Here is a 20,735-nt window from a genome sequence, read left to right on the forward strand (position 1 = left end):
CCTCCATCAAAGCAGGTGAAAAATCCTGAAGTCTCCATACGTCTAGGTCATGCAGGCGTGCCCAGCAACATATTAAATTTCCATGCATGTATGGACTTAAAGTTCTGTTGCATCTGTTCCTAAACTGATATTGTCAAATTTGCTGTCTGAACAGCATACAAGTCTGGTTTGCATATGACGAGAGGATTGCTTTCCTGTGTGTTGTAGTTGTACAGTGTAGTTTATCAATCTGATAATCATTCTTTTACTTTTTTTTTTTTTCCTCTTTTTTTTTTTTCCTCTGAAAAGTGTCGCAAATGTCATTCTGGGTGTAATGAGAAGTAAGTGGATGGCACAAACCTTGTTTGTAATATTCTTTACACATATATTGAACCCACCCACGTGCCTGCGGTGGAAAAACGAGTCCAGTGCACTGTGGACACAACAGTGATTTTTTCTTCATGTAAAATACAGATTGCATGTCATATGGAAGGGTGCAGTAAAACTGCCATAGGAATGCCAAAATATTATTTTGTTTGTTTGTTTGTTTGTTTTTGTTTTTGTTTTTTCCTCTAAACATTGAGCCTGCTATAAATGATAAAAAATGGATAAATTCAGGAACAAGTTAAAAGTATCATTTAGAAGAAATGGTGACAACTGACTAATAATGAAATAGCTGAAGGTAGATTTCAATTGCTGCTCAACACCTTGTATCCTTTACTGTTCTCAGCTGAAAATAAAGGCAATGGGGAAATAGAAAAAACACACACCAGAACTCAAAGATTGTTTCTCTAGAAAAAGTTAAAACAAAATCTTTCAGCTGCCTTCTCATAGTATGAAATTTAGTGATTTCTTATTTGACTATATATCTTTGTCCAGTAGTAGTAGTATATATTTAGTCCAAATATATAAAAACCTTAAATACAATCTTAATTCTTTCAAAGGCTACTACACCAATATCTAATTTTTGAATCACGTCATTTTCAGCTTTAGGAAGAGAAATACCTGTCACAAAGAAAAACCAATGTGGACGTTGCATTTTCCCTCTTCTCTATCCTTTAAGCAATGAATTTAAACATTGTCTAATATCCTACACAGACTGGTGGTTCCATATCACATTGGGTTTAACAAGTTTAGGGCATAGCCCTGGGTGTAAGAGTCAAGCAGAGTCAAAACTTCAAAGCAAAACTTCTTTGAAAGCATTATGTTTCATATAGTTCTTAGTCAAGCAATACATATTTTTAAAGAAGTTTTTTCTTGCTCGTATACTTTCAGGTCACTCCCAAATTTGTGTGATATTCAGGTTCACCCAGTGTCCTGGTTTCAGGTAGGACAGAGTTAATTTTCCTCCTAGTAGCTGGCAGGGTGCTATGTTTTGGATTAGGATGAGAAGAGCGCTGATAACATGCTGATGTTTTAATTGTTGTAGAGCAATGCTTACACCAAGCCAAGGACTTTTCAGCTTCTCGCTCTGTCCTGCTAGCGAGCAGGCTGGGGGTGCAGCAGGAGCTGGGAGGGGACAGACCCAGGACAGCTGACCCAAACTGGCCAAAGGGGTATTCCATACCATCTGACGTCATGCTGAACAATATATAGGGGTGGCTAGCCGGGGTGGGGGGGCCGGCTGCTCGGGGATAGGCTGGGCATCGGTCAGCGGGTGGTGAGCAATTGCATTGTGCATCACTTTGTACACATTATTACTATTATTATTATTATTATTATTATTATTATTATTGTTATTATTTTCTCTGTCTTAATAAACTGTCCTTATCTCAACTCACAGGCTTCACTTTCCCGTTTCTCTCCCCCATCCCGGAGAGGGAGGGGGGAGGGTGAGCGAACGGCTGTGTGGTGTTTGGCTGCCAGCCGGGCTAAACCACAACACCCAGCAATGATGAATATGCAAAATTGAACTCCAGTTTTAACATCCATTGAAATCAACAATGTGATAAGTCATGCAATATCAAAATACATTTGAATAAAGTTTGGATTAAAAGAATAGAGGGGATCTTATTGCCTGTGCTTATACTCTGTGGGTGAACTATACTGATGTCATTGCAGATAGGTGAATGGCTAACACTTTTTAAAAGTATTTTTGATGAGAAAGCCTCCAGTTTTCCCAAACTATCTGTTCCAATGCCTTGTCTCTAACCTGAATCCTTCCTGTTGAAATTTAAGACTATTTCTTCTCTTCTCCATATCTGCAATGGAGAACAGATTATTTCTGATGAGTGCTTACAAGAACAGGACAGATGGTATCTTTGTCTTCTTATTTTGCATGTTATGTGCCTTGCAGGAGAAGGATTAACTCAGATACATATCTGGTGACAGAAGAGGCCTACTTCCCAGGGAGCAGCTGAGTCTGGCATGCTCATGGAAACTGTATGCTGTGGCAAGCAGAAGAAGGGAGTGAGAAAGTCGCTTGAAGTCTGTATGAGTCTGAGAGTGGAAGAGAACCTGAGCTGCTGAGAACAGGGAGCAGACAGGAAAGTTTCAGAGGTGTTGGAGAGGGAGCATAGGTGGTTAGGCATGATTTGTTGTGATTTACTCACTGACTGGGCTGGAAGCAAGGATGCAGCAGGCTGTGAGAGACAGCACTGCATATAAATCCTATAAATTTTCATTCTGTCTGTATTTTAAAAGCCAGGAATAAGAGCTAATAGCTGATTAATCCCTGTTTTTTTGTTTTGTTTTGTTTTGTGTTTTTTTTTTTTTTTTGTGTGTGTGTGTGTGTTTTTTGTTTGTTTGTTTAAGAACCGTGTATTCTTCATGTGTTCTGTTCATCAGTACAGCTGGTTATACCTGTATTTTGTACTTCCACTATCTAATCTACTCTTATTTCTGTATTCCTGTTTGTTCCAGGATCCAGGTATATAATGATAACCCAGAAATGAATCAGAGTCAAGGCAGACACCTTTTTATCAGTGGACCAGCTCTTCTCCAGCAAAATTATCCAGTCCGGTTTGAATATTAGAGTAGTTCTCTCTTTACTCTTTTTCTGTGGTTTCCTTATGGGGATGTCATATGAGATAGCATCTAAAGTCACCATGATGTCTTAAGTTTTCTATTCTTTTCTGAATTTGAGGCTAATGAATATCACTGACTATTCAGTGACATCTGGGCCACCCAGGTACTTTGGAAGCTCATGCACTCCACCTATAGGCTCTTGGACGTTTTCAACTATCAATGGTGTTATTGTTTAGATGCTGGCCTCAGCTGTCTGTTTCAAAATCTACTTCAAATATACTCCTTTCAGGAAACAGTTTTCCTGGCCAAATTTAATTTTCCTTTTGAAATATTTGGTTATTCCTATTATATTGTCATGTGTTCCCCTCCTGGTTATTGTCATTTCACTCGTGTCTAACATGAATTTCTTAGTTCGTTCAATCTTTTATCCATCCACCAACACAAAGTGAATTTTTATTAATGTCAGGCAATACAATCTTCCTTTAACTCTGACCGTCCTATATGGCATGGACAAATTTTTGTTTCTTCATTGTGTGATATATTTTCTTTGACTGATGTAAGTCAGACTAAGTGTATCTTAGTTTGATTCTTGTCCATACTCAGCTGCTTGATTTGGTTACTCACTTTGTCACAGATACAAGGATTCTACTGGATATGTAAAGTAGCTCTTAAGTAATACATGTACCTCACATTTAGCTTTCTTTTGCATAGCAGCTAAATCATATATGCATGAATTCCTGTTTTTCAAGCTTTTGTGAGTAATATAATACTGTAAACTCCAGAATTGGCCTGTGTAGCACTGCTTTCTCCTTGCTTTGTAGCTTACATGTGACATCTATTAATACTCGCCTATTCAAAAGCCTATTTCCTGGTCAGAAAAGGAAAGCAATGCTTTGATATAATTTGTTCCTGACAAATGTACATTGACTCTCATTCTTCTTGTTTTCTTCACCCTTTTTACAAGTAGCTTGCTTTAAACATATATATATATATATTCTGAGGAATAAAATCAAACTTCTCCAGATTCTTTTTTCTGTTATGTACAGTTTCTTTCAAAGTGTTTAATACAGTAGCTATTTTTCCAAGAGTTCTCAAAGATAACCACTAAGAGTTCTTTAATTGCATCAACCTGTATCGTAGGTTGAAGTTCATCAGATCACATAGATTTAACTTATCTAAGTACTCTGCAACTTATGTCTTTCCTTTTCCATGATGAGATCTTCCCTCTTTGTTGCTGGTATTAATTATGCTAGGCACTTCTCCTTAATGGATGTTTTTACTGCAGACTGATGCAAAAAAAGTCATTAAAAGCTGCAGACTTCTTTGTGTTATCTGTGCATAACTTTTCTTCTTGATTAAGAGCAGAACAATGCTTTCTTTGGTCTTCCTCTTTACTTAGAAAGTGATTTCTTGTCATTCTTATGCCTTTTGCTAATTGCATCTCATTTGTGTCTTGACCTTTTAGTGTTTTTTTTTGTTTGTTTGTTTTTTGTTTTTCTTCCATGCATAGGCTTTATTTTTGTCATCAGTAATCTGTCCTAATATTCAGTTTCTGAATATTTCCTTCTTTTATTTAAGGCCAATGGAGAACTCATGGTTTAGCCAAGCTGATTTCTTACTAACTTTTCTATATTTTTTTTTCTGACTTTCTGCTCAATATTATTTCTGAGGAATTGACAGCTTTTCACAAATTTCCTTTTTCCTTAGTCTTACCTACTAAAAGAACTACTTAGTACTGAATTTCCAAGCTTATTCAAGTTCACTTTTATGAGTATATCCATCTTTGCAGTTGTTGTGGTTTAGCCCGGCTGGCAGCCAAACACCACACAGCCGTTCGCTCACCCTCCCCCCTCCCTCTCCGGGATGGGGGAGAGAAACGGGAAAGTGAAGCCTGTGAGTTGAGATAAGGACAGTTTATTAAGACAGGGAAAATAATAACAATAATAATAATAATAATAATAATAATAATAGTAATAATGTGTACAAAGTGATGCACAATGCAATTGCTCACCACCCGTTGACCGATGCCCAGCCTATCCCCGAGCAGCCGGCCCCCCCACCCCGGCTAGCCACCCCTATATATTGTTCAGCATGACGTCAGATGGTATGGAATACCCCTTTGGCCAGTTTGGGTCAGCTGTCCTGGGTCTGTCCCCTCCCAGCTCCTGCTGCACCCCCAGCCTGCTCGCTAGCAGGACAGAGCGAGAAGCTGAAAAGTCCTTGGCTTGGTGTAAGCATTGCTCTACAACAATTAAAACATCAGCATGTTATCAGCGCTCTTCTCATCCTAATCCAAAACATAGCACCCTGCCAGCTACTAGGAGGGAAATTAACTCTGTCCTACCTGAAACCAGGACAGATATCCACCCCTTATTCCATACCATTTATGTCATGCTCAGGTTACACTCTTTCCAATACCTTCTAATTAGTCACCATTTTCATCTATGATATATAGCAACCATGGTAGTGATGACATACAGTGTTATATGATAATTAACATACTACAATTCAACTCATGGGCTATTCTCACCCAGTATTAGGTCCCCTTGAGGTACACACCGAACCTCCCCATTCTTTTGCATTACCCACCAAGTGCATCCAGGTCCCTGGGCAAAAGCAATCCCACGAATGGGCTTGCCTTTTCCTGAGGCAGGAGTAGCCCAGACTGTCTTACCCAGCATGTTTCTTACGTGCACTACAGGAACTTTACCCCCTTCTACAGTGCGTAACAGGTTTGATTGGGCAGGTCCAGCTCGGTTGGCAGATCCTCTAGTATTGACTAACCAGGTGGCCTTTGCCAAATGTGTTTCCCAATTTTTGAATGTCCCAGCACCCATCGCTTTCAGTGTAGTCTTTAACAGTCCATTGTATCGTTCAACTTTCCCGGAGGCTGGTGCATGATAAGGGATGTGATACACCCACTCAATACCATGTTCTTTGGCCCAAGTGTCTATAAGGTTGTTTCGGAAATGAGTCCCATTGTCTGACTCAATTCTTTCTGGGGTGCCATGTCGCCATAGGACTTGCTTTTCAAGGCCCAGGATAGTGTTCCGGGCGGTGGCATGGGGCACAGGATATGTTTCCAGCCATCCGGTGGTTGCTTCCACCATTGTAAGTACGTGGCGCTTGCCGTTGCGGGTTTGGGGGAGTGTGATGTAATCAATCTGCCAGGCCTCTCCATATTTGTATTTCAGCCATCGTCCTCCATACCAGAGAGGCTTTGACCGTTTGGCTTGTTTAATTGCAGCACATGTTTCACAATCATGAATAACCTGTGCTATAGTGTCCATGGTCAGGTCCACCCCTCGGTCACGAGCCCATCTGTATGTTGCATCTCTACCTTGATGGCCTGAGGTGTCATGGGCCCATCGGGCTATAAATAATTCACCTTTATGTTGCCAGTCCAGGTCCACCTGAGCCACTTCAATCTTAGCAGCCTGATCCACCTGCTGGTTGTTTTGATGTTCTTCAGTAGCCCGATTCTTGGGCACATGAGCATCTACATGGCGTACCTTTACAACCAGGTTCTCTACCCGGGCAGCAATATCTTGCCACAATGCAGCAGCCCAGATGGGTTTGCCCCGGCGTTCCCAGTTGTTCTGCTTCCATTGCTGTAGCCACCCCCACAGGGCATTTGCTACCATCCATGAATCAGTGTAGAGATAGAGAACTGGCCACTTTTCTCGTTCAGCAATATCTAAGGCCAGCTGAACAGCTTTCACTTCTGCAAACTGACTCGATTCACCTTCTCCCTCAGCAGCTTCTGCAACTCGTCGTGTAGGACTCCATACGGCAGCTTTCCATCTCCGATGCTTTCCCACCATACGACAGGACCCATCAGTGAACAGGGCGTATTTCTTCTCATTTTCTGGTAGCTTGTTGTACAGTGGGGCTTCTTCAGCACGGACCACCTCCTCCTCTGCTGATATCCCAAAGTACTTGCCTTCTGGCCAGTCCATAATCACTTCCAGGATTCCTGGGCGACTGGGGTTTCCTATTCGAGCCCGCTGAGTAATCAGTGCAACCCACTTGCTCCATGTAGCATCAGTTGCATGATGTGTAGAGGGGACCCTTCCTTTGAACATCCAACCCAGTACCGGCAGTCGGGGTGCCAGAAGGAGCTGCGCTTCAGTACCGATCACTTCCGAAGCAGATCGAACTCCCTCATATGCTGCCAATATCTCCTTTTCGGTTGGAGTATAGCGGGCCTCAGATCCTCTGTATCCCCGACTCCAAAACCCCAGGGGTCGACCTCGAGTTTCCCCAGGTTCTTTCTGCCAGAGGCTCCAGGTGGGACCATTCTCCCCGGCTGCGGTGTAGAGCACATTCTTTACGTCTGGTCCTGTTCGGACTGGCCCAAGGGCTACTGCATGAACTATTTCCTGCTTAATTTGTTCAAAGGCTTGTCGTTGCTCAGGGCCCCATTCAAAAGCATTCTTCTTACGAGTTACTTGGTAGAGCGGGTTTACAATCAGACTGTAATTTGGAATATGCATTCTCCAAAACCCCACGACACCTAGGAAAGTTTGTGTTTCCTTTTTGCTAGTTGGTGGAGACATAGCTGTTATTTTGTTGATCACATCCATTGGGATTTGACGACGTCCATCTTGCCATTTTATTCCTAAAAACTGGATCTCTCGTGCAGGTCCTTTGACTTTATTTTGTTTTATGGCAAAACCGGCCTTCAGAAGGATTTGGACTATTTTCTTCCCTTTCTCGAAAACTTCCTCTGCCGTGTCACCCCACACAATGATGTCATCGATGTACTGCAGGTGTTCAGGAGCCTCCCCCTGCTCCAGCGCAGACTGGATCAGTCCATGGCAAATGGTAGGGCTATGTTTCCACCCCTGGGGCAGCCGATTCCACGTATATTGGACTCCCCTCCAAGTGAAAGCAAACTGTGGCCTGCACTCTGCTGCTAGAGGGATGGAGAAAAATGCATTAGCAATATCAATTGTGGCATACCACTTGGCTGCCTTTGATTCCAGTTCGTACTGGAGTTCTAGCATGTCCGGCACTGCAGCACTCAGTGGTGGCGTGACTTCGTTCAGGCCACGATAGTCCACTGTTAGTCTCCACTCACCATTAGACTTTCGCACTGGCCATATGGGACTATTAAAAGGTGAATGGGTCTTGCTGATCACTCCTTGGCTCTCCAGTTGACGAATTAGCTCGTGGATGGGAATCAGGGAGTCTCGGTTGGTGCGATATTGCCGCCGGTGCACAGTTGTGGTAGCGATTGGCACTTGCTGTTCTTCAACCCTCAGCAGCCCCACAACAGAAGGGTCCTCTGAGAGACCGGGCAAGGTAGACAACTGTTTAATGTCCTCTGTCTCTAAGGCAGCTATGCCAAAAGCCCAGCGGAACCCTTTTGGGTCCTTGAAATATCCTCTTCTAAGATAGTCTATGCCAAGGATGCACGGAGCATCCGGGCCAGTCACAATACGGTGCTTTTGCCACTCATTTCCAGTTAGACTCACTTCAGCTTCCAATACAGTTAACTGCTGGGATCCCCCTGTCACGCCATAAATACAGATGGGCTCTGGCCCTTTACAGCTTGATGGCATTAGAGTACATTGTGCACCGGTGTCTACTAAAGCCTTATACTTCTGTGCGTCAGACGTGCCAGGCCATCGAATCCACACAGTCCAATAAACTCGGTTGTCCCTTTCCTCCCCCTGGCTGGAGGCAGGGCCCCTCTAGTCCTGGTCAGAATCTTCGTTTCTGTGTTTAAAAGACTGCCTGCTAGAAGTTGGAGCAGCAAACTTTTCAGAGAACCCCTTTCTCCCGATTGTTTTCTTTTGTAACTCACGTACCCGTGCCTCTAGGGTCTCAGTAGATTTTCCATCCCATTTTCTCATGTCCTCTCCATGGTCACGTAGGTAGAACCACAGGGTGGCGCGGGGTGTGTACCCGCCATATTGTCTTCTTTGCACGGATGCGCGTTTACCCCTAATAGCCGAGACGCTGGTTCGTACAGGTGGGGAAGAAAATACACTCTCTTTAAGTTGGTGGACCTCTTCAAAAAGTTTCTCCAAAGTATTCTCCTTTAGTTGGTGGCCACTGGTTCGTTCAGGTGGGGGGGAATATAAATTCTCTTTAAGTTGGTGGACCTCTTCAAAAAGTTTCTCCAAAGTATTCTCTTTTAGTTGGTGGCCACTGGTTTGTTCAGGTGGGGGGGAAGATAAATTCTCTTTAAGTTGGTGGAACTCTTCAGAGAGTTTCTCCACAGCCGAGACGCAGGCCTGTAGGGAAGAGGAGAGATTTCCTTCGTACTGCCGGAGTTGTTTAGCCATGTCACCCACTGTGGGATCTTCACCGTCTTTCCAGGATATTATTGCCAATGTGCTGGCCCATGTTGATGGTGCATTATGTACAAACTTCCGCCATATGGGTCGAGTACACTGGACGTCATCTGGATCTGTGGATGTTTGTGCGTCGTCTAGGTCCTTATAAATTACTTCCCGTACGGCTAATTCCCTCAGGTACTGGATTCCCTTCTCCATGGTGGTCCACTTGACTGGTAGACATACAAGTTCTTCCTTGTAGGGATACCTTCCCTTCACAGCTAACAGGAGACGCCTCCAGAGGCTGTGAGATCGTGCTCCATCTCCAATTGCTTTGTCAATGCTTGCATCTCTAGCAAGGGATCCCAACCGCTTGGCTTCCCTGCCCTCTAATGCCACACCATTGGCTCCAGTGTCCCAGCACCGGAGCAGCCAGGTGACAAGCTGTTCACCTATACAGCGACCAAAATCTTTTCGCACATCTCGTAGCTCACGCTGGTATAGGGTTCGGGTAGTTACTGTTGATTTTTCAACATCCTCATCCTCATCTTCATCCTCCTGCACACTTGATGGCCCAGCCTCGTCTTCTCCACGCCCAGACTTAGCAGAAGACTTTCTGCGTTCTAAACGACCTGAGTCTCTATACCATTTTTTCACCTTTTCTACAGGGGCAACTTGCACTGCTACAGCTCGCCTCTCCGACCCAGCCACAGGGTCTGCCACAAGGGTTGGAATACCCTCTGCAGGGGCAACTTGCACTGCTACAGTTCGTTTCTCCGACCCAGCCACAGGGTCTGCCACAGGGGTTGGAGTACCCTCTGCAGGGGCAACTTGCACTGCTACAGTTCGTTTCTCTGACCCAGCCACAGGAGTGGGAACGGCTGCGGGAGCTGGAACGGCTGTGGGTGCCGGGACGGCTGCAGGAGCTGGAGCTGGAACGGCTACGGGAGCTGGAACGGCTGCGGGAGCTGGAGCTGGAACGGCTGCGGGAGCTGGAGCTGGAACGGCTGCGGGAGCTGGAACGGCTGCAGGAGCTGGAGCTGGAACGGCTGCGGGAGCTGGAGCTGGAACGGCTGCGGGAGCTGGAGCTGGAACGGCTGCGGGAGCTGGAACGGCTGCAGGAGCCGAAACCGGGACGGCTGCGGGAGCTGGAGCTGGAACGGCTGCGGGAGCTGGAACGGCTGTGGGAGCTGGAACCGGGACGGCTGCGGGAGCTGGAGCTGGAACGGCTGCGGGAGCTGGAGCTGGAACGGCTGTGGGAGCTGGAGCTGGAACGGCTGCGGGAGCTGGAACGGCTGCAGGAGCCGAAACCGGGACGGCTGCGGGAGCTGGAGCTGGAACGGCTGTGGGAGCTGGAACCGGGACGGCTGCGGGAGCTGGAGCTGGAACGGCTGCGGGAGCTGTCACTAGGTTGATAGTAGCATCAATTGCAGCTCGATAGGCACAGGCCAGACCCCAGCACGCCACAGCGATTTGTGTCACTTCGGAACTGCCGGAGTCATGACACCTTTTTTTCAAGCATTCTACCAGTTTTTTAGGATTTTGCAGTTGTTCAGGGGTGAACGTCCAAAACACTGGAGGTGCCCACTGCCCTAGAAACCTGCCCATATCCTCCCACACTCCCTGCCACTCGCAAATATCCCGCCTCAAGACAGATCTCCGGATGAGATTCCTAAGTAGTTGTTTAACCTTAAACAAAACCTGAAGCGCATTCAGGAGACATAACAACAAGAACATGCTGGTCTGAGTATCCCAAGGATATTCAACATCTTGGAGAGCTACCGTAACTAGCTCGGGGGATAAGAGGGTGGTGAAGGAGGAAGGGAGAGTGAACAGGTAGGAGAAAATATCTTCCCCTGTCCCCTCCAGAGATTGACTCCCTGATGAAAAAAGGCAATAGGTGTAATTGCTAATAGTTTCCGAGATATGGTTTCCGAAGTATAGAGTCGACGACAGTGCTGAGTACAAATACCAGGTTAGAGTCATGACCAGATATTTCATCATTTCATAAGCCATCGTTACACCACACAGTACCATAACAATCTTGAACCAGGGCCCGGAAAGGATAAACAGCATGACAGGGAGCACATACAGAAAGTAACTTGCTATAAAACTCAATTTGGGAAACAGGTATAGCAGACTTGAGATGAAAGCAATCAACATTGTGACTAGCAACTATTAAGCAGGTCGAATACTTATACCAATTTTAGTTTAACACACTCGGGTCAAATCTGTCGATATCTCAACCCTTTGGGCCCCACGTTGGGCGCCAAATGGACTGTTGTGGTTTAGCCCGGCTGGCAGCCAAACACCACACAGCCGTTCGCTCACCCTCCCCCCTCCCTCTCCGGGATGGGGGAGAGAAACGGGAAAGTGAAGCCTGTGAGTTGAGATAAGGACAGTTTATTAAGACAGGGAAAATAATAACAATAATAATAATAATAATAATAATAATAGTAATAATGTGTACAAAGTGATGCACAATGCAATTGCTCACCACCCGTTGACCGATGCCCAGCCTATCCCCGAGCAGCCGGCCCCCCCACCCCGGCTAGCCACCCCTATATATTGTTCAGCATGACGTCAGATGGTATGGAATACCCCTTTGGCCAGTTTGGGTCAGCTGTCCTGGGTCTGTCCCCTCCCAGCTCCTGCTGCACCCCCAGCCTGCTCGCTAGCAGGACAGAGCGAGAAGCTGAAAAGTCCTTGGCTTGGTGTAAGCATTGCTCTACAACAATTAAAACATCAGCATGTTATCAGCGCTCTTCTCATCCTAATCCAAAACATAGCACCCTGCCAGCTACTAGGAGGGAAATTAACTCTGTCCTACCTGAAACCAGGACAGCAGTCTGAGGCAACTCAGGAGGAGTAATGGGTAACTCTTTGTGACCTAATAATATTTACATTATGTTGTATTTCTTGACAATGAAAATATTAGAAATAAAGTTCTTTAAATGTCCTGTATCAGTGAAAACTTGACATTTTTGCAATCCTTTTCTTTTTTATTTCAGTCACTTTTACTGCCACAGTTTGATTTTAGTTCTATGAAGCACATAAACTACTAAATAAACTTCTTTTTATTTATTTATTTTTTTAACAGAGAATGTCACCAACTAGGCCAATTCATACTTTTTTTCCAAGCTCTTTTTTAGAAGGCATGTGAACAAATATTTTGGCCTCAGGGCACCTGCTCTGATATTAGTTGTGAGGACAGAAATATGTTATTACCAAAAATAATCTTGCCTTTGGTTCTTTTTAGAATTTATTTTTGAATTATATGTGCTCTACAAAATTCTAGGTACATTTGCAGGCATGGATATCTGAGACAATAATTGCCCAACTGACTGTTTGTGAACAGCATAGCTATAGGGGTGACTTATATATGTAATAGAAATAAATTGCACATAAATGTCTACATTTGTGATAGTAATTTCTTGAGCCTGCGATGTGTGTTTATATATATCCAACCTTGCTTTTCAAGGGGCTATTCTCAGTTGAGAAAGGAATTTAAGGTTATTCTCGCCCAGGTGGCAAGGTAATAATTTCTTTTCCTTGATGTTTGGATATCTTCTATGATATGAGATCCCCAAAACAAAACAAAACAAAACAAAAAAATCTGCTGGAAGTTATATAACAAAGATCAGAGAGCATCTTTATTTCATGTTAGGTATTCACTTTACTGTGCTGGATGCAGCAGTGAATCCGTTGAGAATTTTTCATTACAGATACATACCAAAAGAAGGCACGAAATATATTACCTATATTAAAAAGTTCAGGTTGAATTAAAATGAAAACTACCATACTTAACATTTTAAATGAATAAGTCAGAACGGTCTTTGGTTCCAGGCAAGGGTTCTTACTGACTTTTTGAGTTGCAAGAAAGTTTGGCCAGTTGCTTCTGGTCCCTATGAATACCTTTGTTCATTCTCTCTGAAAGCTGGCTGTGGCTGTTCCCTGCTCCCCACCATACTCTCTACTTGTGTTTGACTCTCTCACTGCTCCTATTGCACAGGTTGCTCCTGTAGATCCTTTGGGTCCTTCTCTCCCACACTCAGCTGTTTACCAGGAAAGCAGTCTCTCTTCTAAGGGTCAGTATAACCCATTCACTTTTCTAACAAGATACAACAGGCAAACTGAGATCAAACCAGTCTAACAATCTGTCACATTGCTCAAAGTCTTTCTAGCTCATTAGAAAATATAAAGTCCTTACCAGTACCATATTTCCTGATTTCTGCCTTATTATAAAGTTGAAATGTCTACATGTTATTGCTTGTGGGAGAAGAAAAAATCGAGAATGAAAATATTCTTTTTAGTGGACTCCTTGTATCACAATGCATACAAAGAGATCAGGGCCACTTGGAAAATCCTAGAAACAAGTCAAGTTATTGTATTTGTTTGGTATGCTTATCACCTGTACCTGGAAACAGACAACTAGGACAGAACAAGGACAGAGAGCTGTTCAGTAGCACAGGAGCTGCATTTGTGTTTTAAGTTCTGAGTCAATCCAGGAAAAAAGCAGAAGGAAAAGAAATGTGTAAGTATGGGGAATGGATAGTATAGCATACATAGTATATACATAGTATAGGGCTATGTAACTAGTAGTTTATGCATAAAGCATATAGTTCAGCTATCCTTAACTCATGAGAAAACAAGGTATACTTAGCTACTCTTTAGCTTATTGAGTGGTTTAAGTGGTTTAAGTTATTTTTTGTTGTTGTTGTTTGTGAACACTTCTGTGTGCAAAGAAGGATTATAAGGTGCTGGAACACTTAAATACTGTCATTTCATCAAGTCATAGAAACTCCAGGTGAAACATAAATGAAGGTACAATGTAACGTTTCTCTGGAGACCAAGGAAAGCATCCCTGCGAGGAATGGGCAGCTGTGTCACCACTGTGTCACCTAGAAAATAGCACAAACAAGAACAGAAACATTTTGTATGTGAGATTTATACAGTGATGGCAGAGGCTCTAACTGATACCTTCGTGAGGAAAAACAAATGAAAGGACAGTGTGATGCTCACAGTGGGCCCTTCAGTTGGGGAAGAAAATACACTCTTCCAGCAGGACTGGCTATTTTAGATAGCATTAAACATGGGAAAAAGGAAGATGAATTGTCAGGGAATTAGACCTAATATTTCCTAAGGCTCTTTTCATATGAAGATCCTCACTATCTATAGCTTCGATCCACCAATCTGTTCCCTTTGTATGAAATTACTTGTTAATGCAGGTGTAGTCTTAAAGAGGCAACAATATCTGAGTGGAAGTGAAGAAGCTGAAAGGGTACAGGTGCTGTAGACTGGGAGAACTTGCATTGTCAGCTGCTATGATTGCATCCAGAAAACCTCATTTATCCATTCTTAATTACATCTAAAATTAGTTTGGTATTTCTGACATACATTTCGCTGTTCTGAAAGTGCAAGTACCTGCATGATATATTCACATTCACAGGGCTGCAGCAGCTGACTGAAGGAAGCTCTTCCTCATCTATGCGGCCTCAGGGACTATCTAAAGCAGCACATCTGAATCACTTTAGCTTTTGTGTCAGTCAGAATCAATTAACACCTCTTCCACCTCATCACAAAGCACAACTCCACACCATGTGTTGCAAATCTTGTTTTTCAGTTGTGTATGGATAATAAATTAAGAACTGATTGGCTAAAGTAATATACTGCTCTGCCTTGAAACATAAAAGGAATACTGAATAAATTCATATTAATTAGGGGAATATTTTAAGAGAATCTTATAAACAAGCTGGCTTTCATTTGAAGCCTTTTTACTTCAGTAGGTTTGATTATGCTTAATTAACATGAGATAAGTGACAGTAGAAAAATAAAACTGCTTACGTATAGCAACACTAGAATAAAGAAATAACATTTCTAAATTGAAATTTAAACCTGATATTAGTGCTGAAAAAAGATTATTTCAAATAGCTGAGAACTAGCATGTATCACTGTCAAAAGGGAAATGAATGCTATAGTATATTCCCATGGATTCATTGACAATTTATAAACATAGTTTCAAACTGGAAAAAAAAATCTTTCTTATTATTTGCCACTGTAAACTGTTCCTTACCCTTGTTCTACTGGGTAATTGAGAAATGGTTCAAAAAAACAGATAGGATGAATACTATCTTTATCTAAATATTTTAATATATCTTAATGCTTGAAATTTCATAGGTCTGTGGAAAATAAACTAAACCATAGGCAAAATAAACAAAACACTGTCCTAATTTAATTGCAGTGAGACACTTCAATACAATGAACATTGAGTCTTTCAGTTTTGATATCTTCTTGTGATCAATAAACAATTATAATCTTTGCTTTCTTTCATTGTTAGTTTTGCTCTATAGGAGTAAAGTATAACATTTAATGCAGCCCAGTGAGTGGTGTTGTTCTGTATTGTTTTACACTGTTTAGCTATTATGATTTTTTAATTTTTATTTTTTAAATTTTGTGGATGATTTCATCATATGTCCTTGGATAAAGATTTTTTCCCCCTAAAAATGTAGACTGTATTTCACTTCTCTAGCTGAGTTGGCAATTCTAGGAGTGTTATATGGTACAAAACATGTATATGTGATATAGTGAAAACAGCTTTGCACTAAAAAGTAGTGCAAAATCAAAACATTTTTTAAATAAAAAAAGCATATACTAAATAAGTTCATCTAATAGCTGTCTTATAAAGCCTGTTACACTCTATAAACACTTTATGATCACTTTGAGCTTGTTTTTCAAATAGGTTTTATCTTGTTCCTCACAAATAATTCCTCAAAAGAAGAAGACTGAGTCAAAAAATTTAATGTCGGGCTGCAAAAACAGGCTTTGTTCTTAGGATGGTAATTCATTCTTCCCTCCCCTACCAACAGTGGTCTTCCAGAAATACATAAGTACAATTCAGCTAAGAATCTCATGTGTTGCGGCTGCATCTAGTTATTCTTCTTTGCTTTTCTGAGTTTTGTTTTGTTGTTGTCTTAATTGTCTTGGGGGGGGGGGGTAGTTGTGTTTGAATTCAGGCCTCTTTTTAGGGATGAAGAACAATAAACATTTATATTAGTCATGTTAAAACACCGCTATGTTTGAAGAATAATCAAGTTGCATACTCTGTTTTCTATTTATGTATTTATTTATTTATAGCACAATGACATATTGTTTTTTCCTCATTGCTGACACAGTCAGTACACAGCAAGACTGCACTTTGGGTCAGGATAACATAATTTGTCACCCTCTCATAATCAAGGTACCTATAAAGATTTCATTCATGTCAATACCTTTGATAGGTCTTTTGGGTCTACCACCCTTGCAAAATGGGACAAACCTAGCTTTACTCTTGTATGTAAAGCAGGGATTATTAAATGGGAAAAAGCTGAGAAAATAAGAGTTTTTAGATGTTATTTAAGATTTTTCACTCAAAAAAATGTTTCTGTTCAAAAACAAATATTGACATTAGAAATATTTTTGTAGTGACTTGAAGCATTCGTCTCAGGCCCCACTTCTTTTCTAGCAGCTGGATTCATGGAGTTAAAGCTGTGATAAACTGTTTTTCCTCTTGCTGAGTGTTAGTGTATTGTAAGTCCCACTATCTTCACATAAACTGGAAAATACAATCCAGATGCCATAACCTCATAAAAAAAAAAGGGGGCGGGGGGGGGGGAACGACACTGAAGCAGCTGCATATGATATCAAGTGTTTTATTTCATGCTTTTCCTTTGTGCCTTTCATGCTTTTTCTTCATGTTCATGTTTCTGATGAAATAGACACTTTCCATGAAGCCAGCTTGCCATGAATGAGGTTGGAGAGGCTGTGAAGAGAAACAACTGCAAAAAAAATCCTGGATTTTCAGCAAAAACAGTTGATAAAACCTTGAAAATACCCCTAACTTTTTCTAGGAAAGCAATTGCTTGGCATGGAAATAAGAGAAAATCAGTCTGAAATGCTGCTATAACTAAGTAAGGTCTTATAGAAGAATTGACATTTAATGTGATGAGTTATAAACAGCTAAGAATGAGATCAGAGAATTCTATTTTCCCTAATTTTCTCAGTTTTTGAGTCTGTGAGATTTGTCTGTATTGAAAACAAAGCTCACAAAAGTATGTTTGTTTTTAAATGTTTTATCTTTGTCTCTCTATTTTTTTTCTGGTGAATAATGTTTGCATCAATTTTCAGTCTTATTTGTCACCAGAGTATGCTTACATTATCATAAGTATCATTTAAGTATGTAAAAGAAAGGTTTTGCTCTTTCTGAGCTTGAGGGTTCACTGATCTAGATACCTAGTGCAGCTGGTCTGCAATTACCTTGGAAAATATTCTTCAGTTGATGCCTCTTTTCCAGGTTGCTGACATAGCTTTTAAACTGTGTCTGGCATTAAAATCATAGCATAAAGGATAGGACTAACGTTTTTTCTAAGAAGTAAGATAATTTACTTTATGTGCTCTCGGTATTTCATGAACTAATAAGCTATCACAAATTATCTGGTATTATATATTATATATTTATTATATATATATTATTACACATGAAAATATATATATATATAATTATATATATATTATATATATATATATATTTTGGTATGAATTGTATATTTAGAACTTGCAGATAACTCTGAATGATTAGGAAGAAACTTACCTTTTCACATTCTTGACAGGACTTATTTTAGACACTGAGAACTTCAGGATTTCATAGCAAATAAGATGTTTGAGGTATTTACAATAGAGGAATAATGGGTAATGTTCCATTTGAATTGAAATAGAAATGATTCCTGATTATTTGTATCTCCCAGAAATTTCAAAAAATGAAGGAAAACTGATTTGAGGGCCAAAAAATTGCTGAAGTTGTCAGTAATAAAAAATGATTTAATGCAGTAAAGAATGCAATAAATCACGGAAAATAAAAAGGGTGAATATAAACTTTTATTCCTAAAATTATTTCATTTTTAGCTATGTATTTTGTGTATTTCTTTTTCTTTTCTTTTCTTTTCTTTTTTTTTTTTCTGTATACTATTATGAAGCTCTAAAGGAAAAATTGATTGTATAGAATGAAGAAATAAGAAGGGGATATTGATGAAATTTGCTTCCTTAACATACCAAGTAAATACCAGCCATTAGTATAATATTATGATAACTAGTTATATTAGCTTGAGGGCCCCATAATATCTGAAGTACGAAGTAGGAGGAAGAGATGAAGAATAATGCAAAACTGAAACGAAAAAGGTGTCAACGCTCTCTTTCATCTATGAATTCTGAGTGATTCAACAATGAGGCTGATCTTACAGAAAACTTTTAATTAAAAAAAAAAAGGTGAGAACAAGTACTCTAGAAAACCATATGTATTTACAATCTCAATTAGCACAAGTTTTTATAATATTGTGTTCTAGATAAATTATATAAATTAATACTTTCTTTCCCAATAGTCAAGATCTTCCATATATATTTTCTTATAGCAGAAATATGATCATTATACAGTTTGTCACAACATATTGTGAATTATCTACCTATGAAATCTTCATAGCAAATTATCAGGGAGAAGGAAATCCACTTTCAAATGTAAATATCCACATGAAGTGAAATATATTTTTGAATCTGAGTTGTTGCATTTAAAAATATTGAAGTTCCAGACCTTAAGTTTTGCAGCTACTGTAGACATTTGGGTCTCTTTTTGTTTTCTCATTCATGTCCAAACAAACTTACAAATATCATTTAATGCTGATCGCTGTATTCCCCCAAATAAAGAACCTGATAACTGTCATCTATTATATACCACAATGTATAAAATATACGTGTCCCATGAGGAAAACCTATTTTCCAGGTGTATTTATAACTATAATATTCCTGTAGTACTTCTGTTTTTATACACGTCTTCTCAAGTAAACTTTATTGACAATGTAATAAAATCACTCTATCTGTGATCCATCTTGCTTAGACTGACATTCTCATCCATTACTAGTAACTTACAGGTATAGTGAGTTAAAACATATTGCTACAGGAAAAGGTCAGCAGTGCTATCTGACATAACATTGTCTTTGTTTTTCTGAGATTTTTTTTTCACCCTATGCAAGCTGTGTTTCAGGTTGATGAGCACATTGTACATACACATTGTAGATTCAGTCTTACTGTCAGTTGCTCGGGTATAATTGACAGATGAAAAGTCTGATTGACAGATGAAAATAAGTACTGTGTTTTTTGACAGATGAAAATAAGTACTTTGTTTTTTAAGTTATGTTTTTAAGATGCAGACATTTAAGTGGGAGCTGTGATAACTCTGGGACAGATGAGTTTATCCCTTTTTTATTTTTTTTTCTGCTTCATAATTTCTGTTTTCCTAGATGTAGGTGTTATGACTTATTATTTGAGCACCTAGTTCAGGGCTATTTCTCCATACACTGAGCTGGCATAACACTCAGTCAATATAGTTTCTCTCTGTCATGGTGGCTATGAAGTCTTCATCAGCTGTTTTTTTTTTCAAATGTTTATAACTTTAACATTTTATGCATTTCATGTTAGGTCCTAGATAAAGTTGTTCAGAAATCTAATAAGTTAACATACATTTTTTTTGCTTAGATTTTCATTAGTGTACATATTTTAAAGCCTTTTCCCCCTTTAAATTCATACAGACTTGCACATAAAATATATCATAAAAGATAATAAACTTGAAATAGTTTTAGCCTCTGATAGACAAGGTATCTCCTACATATAGAAATATTAGATGTAAAGGAGAGAGGATGGTTGTACTGCACTTTATTGGATGAATGATTACCACTGAATGGGAAAAGAGAAAACCATTTAAATTAAATTGCAGAAAAGAGGGAAGAAACTACTATTTATTTGTGTGGGAATGTCAATAAAAAAAAAAAAAACAGAAAAGATATACAGACTGAATGAATCAATCCAATTTGTGAGGCAGGGAAGAAGTGTGAAGGCAAGAAAATTGATGGGAGACTTGCTTCCCTATCTGAGTTAAATCATAGAACTCACATTGCCCTGCATTCATGCTCCTCTTCATGATATTTAATGCATACACTTTGCCAAAAGTAATATGATGTAGACATTAGGTAGTAGTGACATCTCCATTTTATATTTGGGGACATAAGTTGGATAAAGGTAAGAAACCTTAGACTTCAAAATTTTGCTCAAATCTGAGAAATTTCTTCAAAGTCATTTTCTCATCCCATAAGAATTTAAATTCCTGAGCTTTTACCAAGCATTTTTTGAATGCCTAAATAGGCACCTTCACCACTGAAAAGTGCAAGATCTTGCCAGAGTGAATCAGTGAACTTTCTTTTGTATTAAACATGCTAGTGCAATTAGCAACCAAAGAATATCAGAGAAAGAATGAAGAGTAGCTTACAGCTAGATGTTAACCAAGGTGCTGTTCAGTGAGAGGGAAGATGCAGCTATGAATCCTCACAGTTTGAGAGGGGGGATGTGCATAGGTGTTTTGTGTATTTGGGGAATGTATTAACAAGCTTTTTCTAAATTTAAAGAAAGTAAAGAGGACGTTAGTAC

At 40.3% G+C, this 20,735-nt stretch overlaps 1 protein-coding gene across 1 annotated transcript in view; it reads right to left on the minus strand.

Moving 5' to 3' along the window:
* The window catches only part of LOC126913177 (uncharacterized), a 514,788-nt gene that overhangs the window by 78,067 nt on the left and 415,986 nt on the right, over nt 1-20,735 (minus strand). Inside the window, exon 2 of the mRNA XM_050708765.1 lies at nt 6,360-6,691. Coding sequence (XP_050564722.1) covers nt 6,360-6,691 — 332 coding nt within the window. The remainder of the gene's footprint in view (nt 1-6,359; nt 6,692-20,735) is intronic.

The sequence above is a fragment of the Cygnus atratus genome, chromosome 2 (genome assembly GCF_013377495.2).
Source record: "Cygnus atratus isolate AKBS03 ecotype Queensland, Australia chromosome 2, CAtr_DNAZoo_HiC_assembly, whole genome shotgun sequence".
NCBI lineage: Eukaryota > Metazoa > Chordata > Aves > Anseriformes > Anatidae > Cygnus > Cygnus atratus.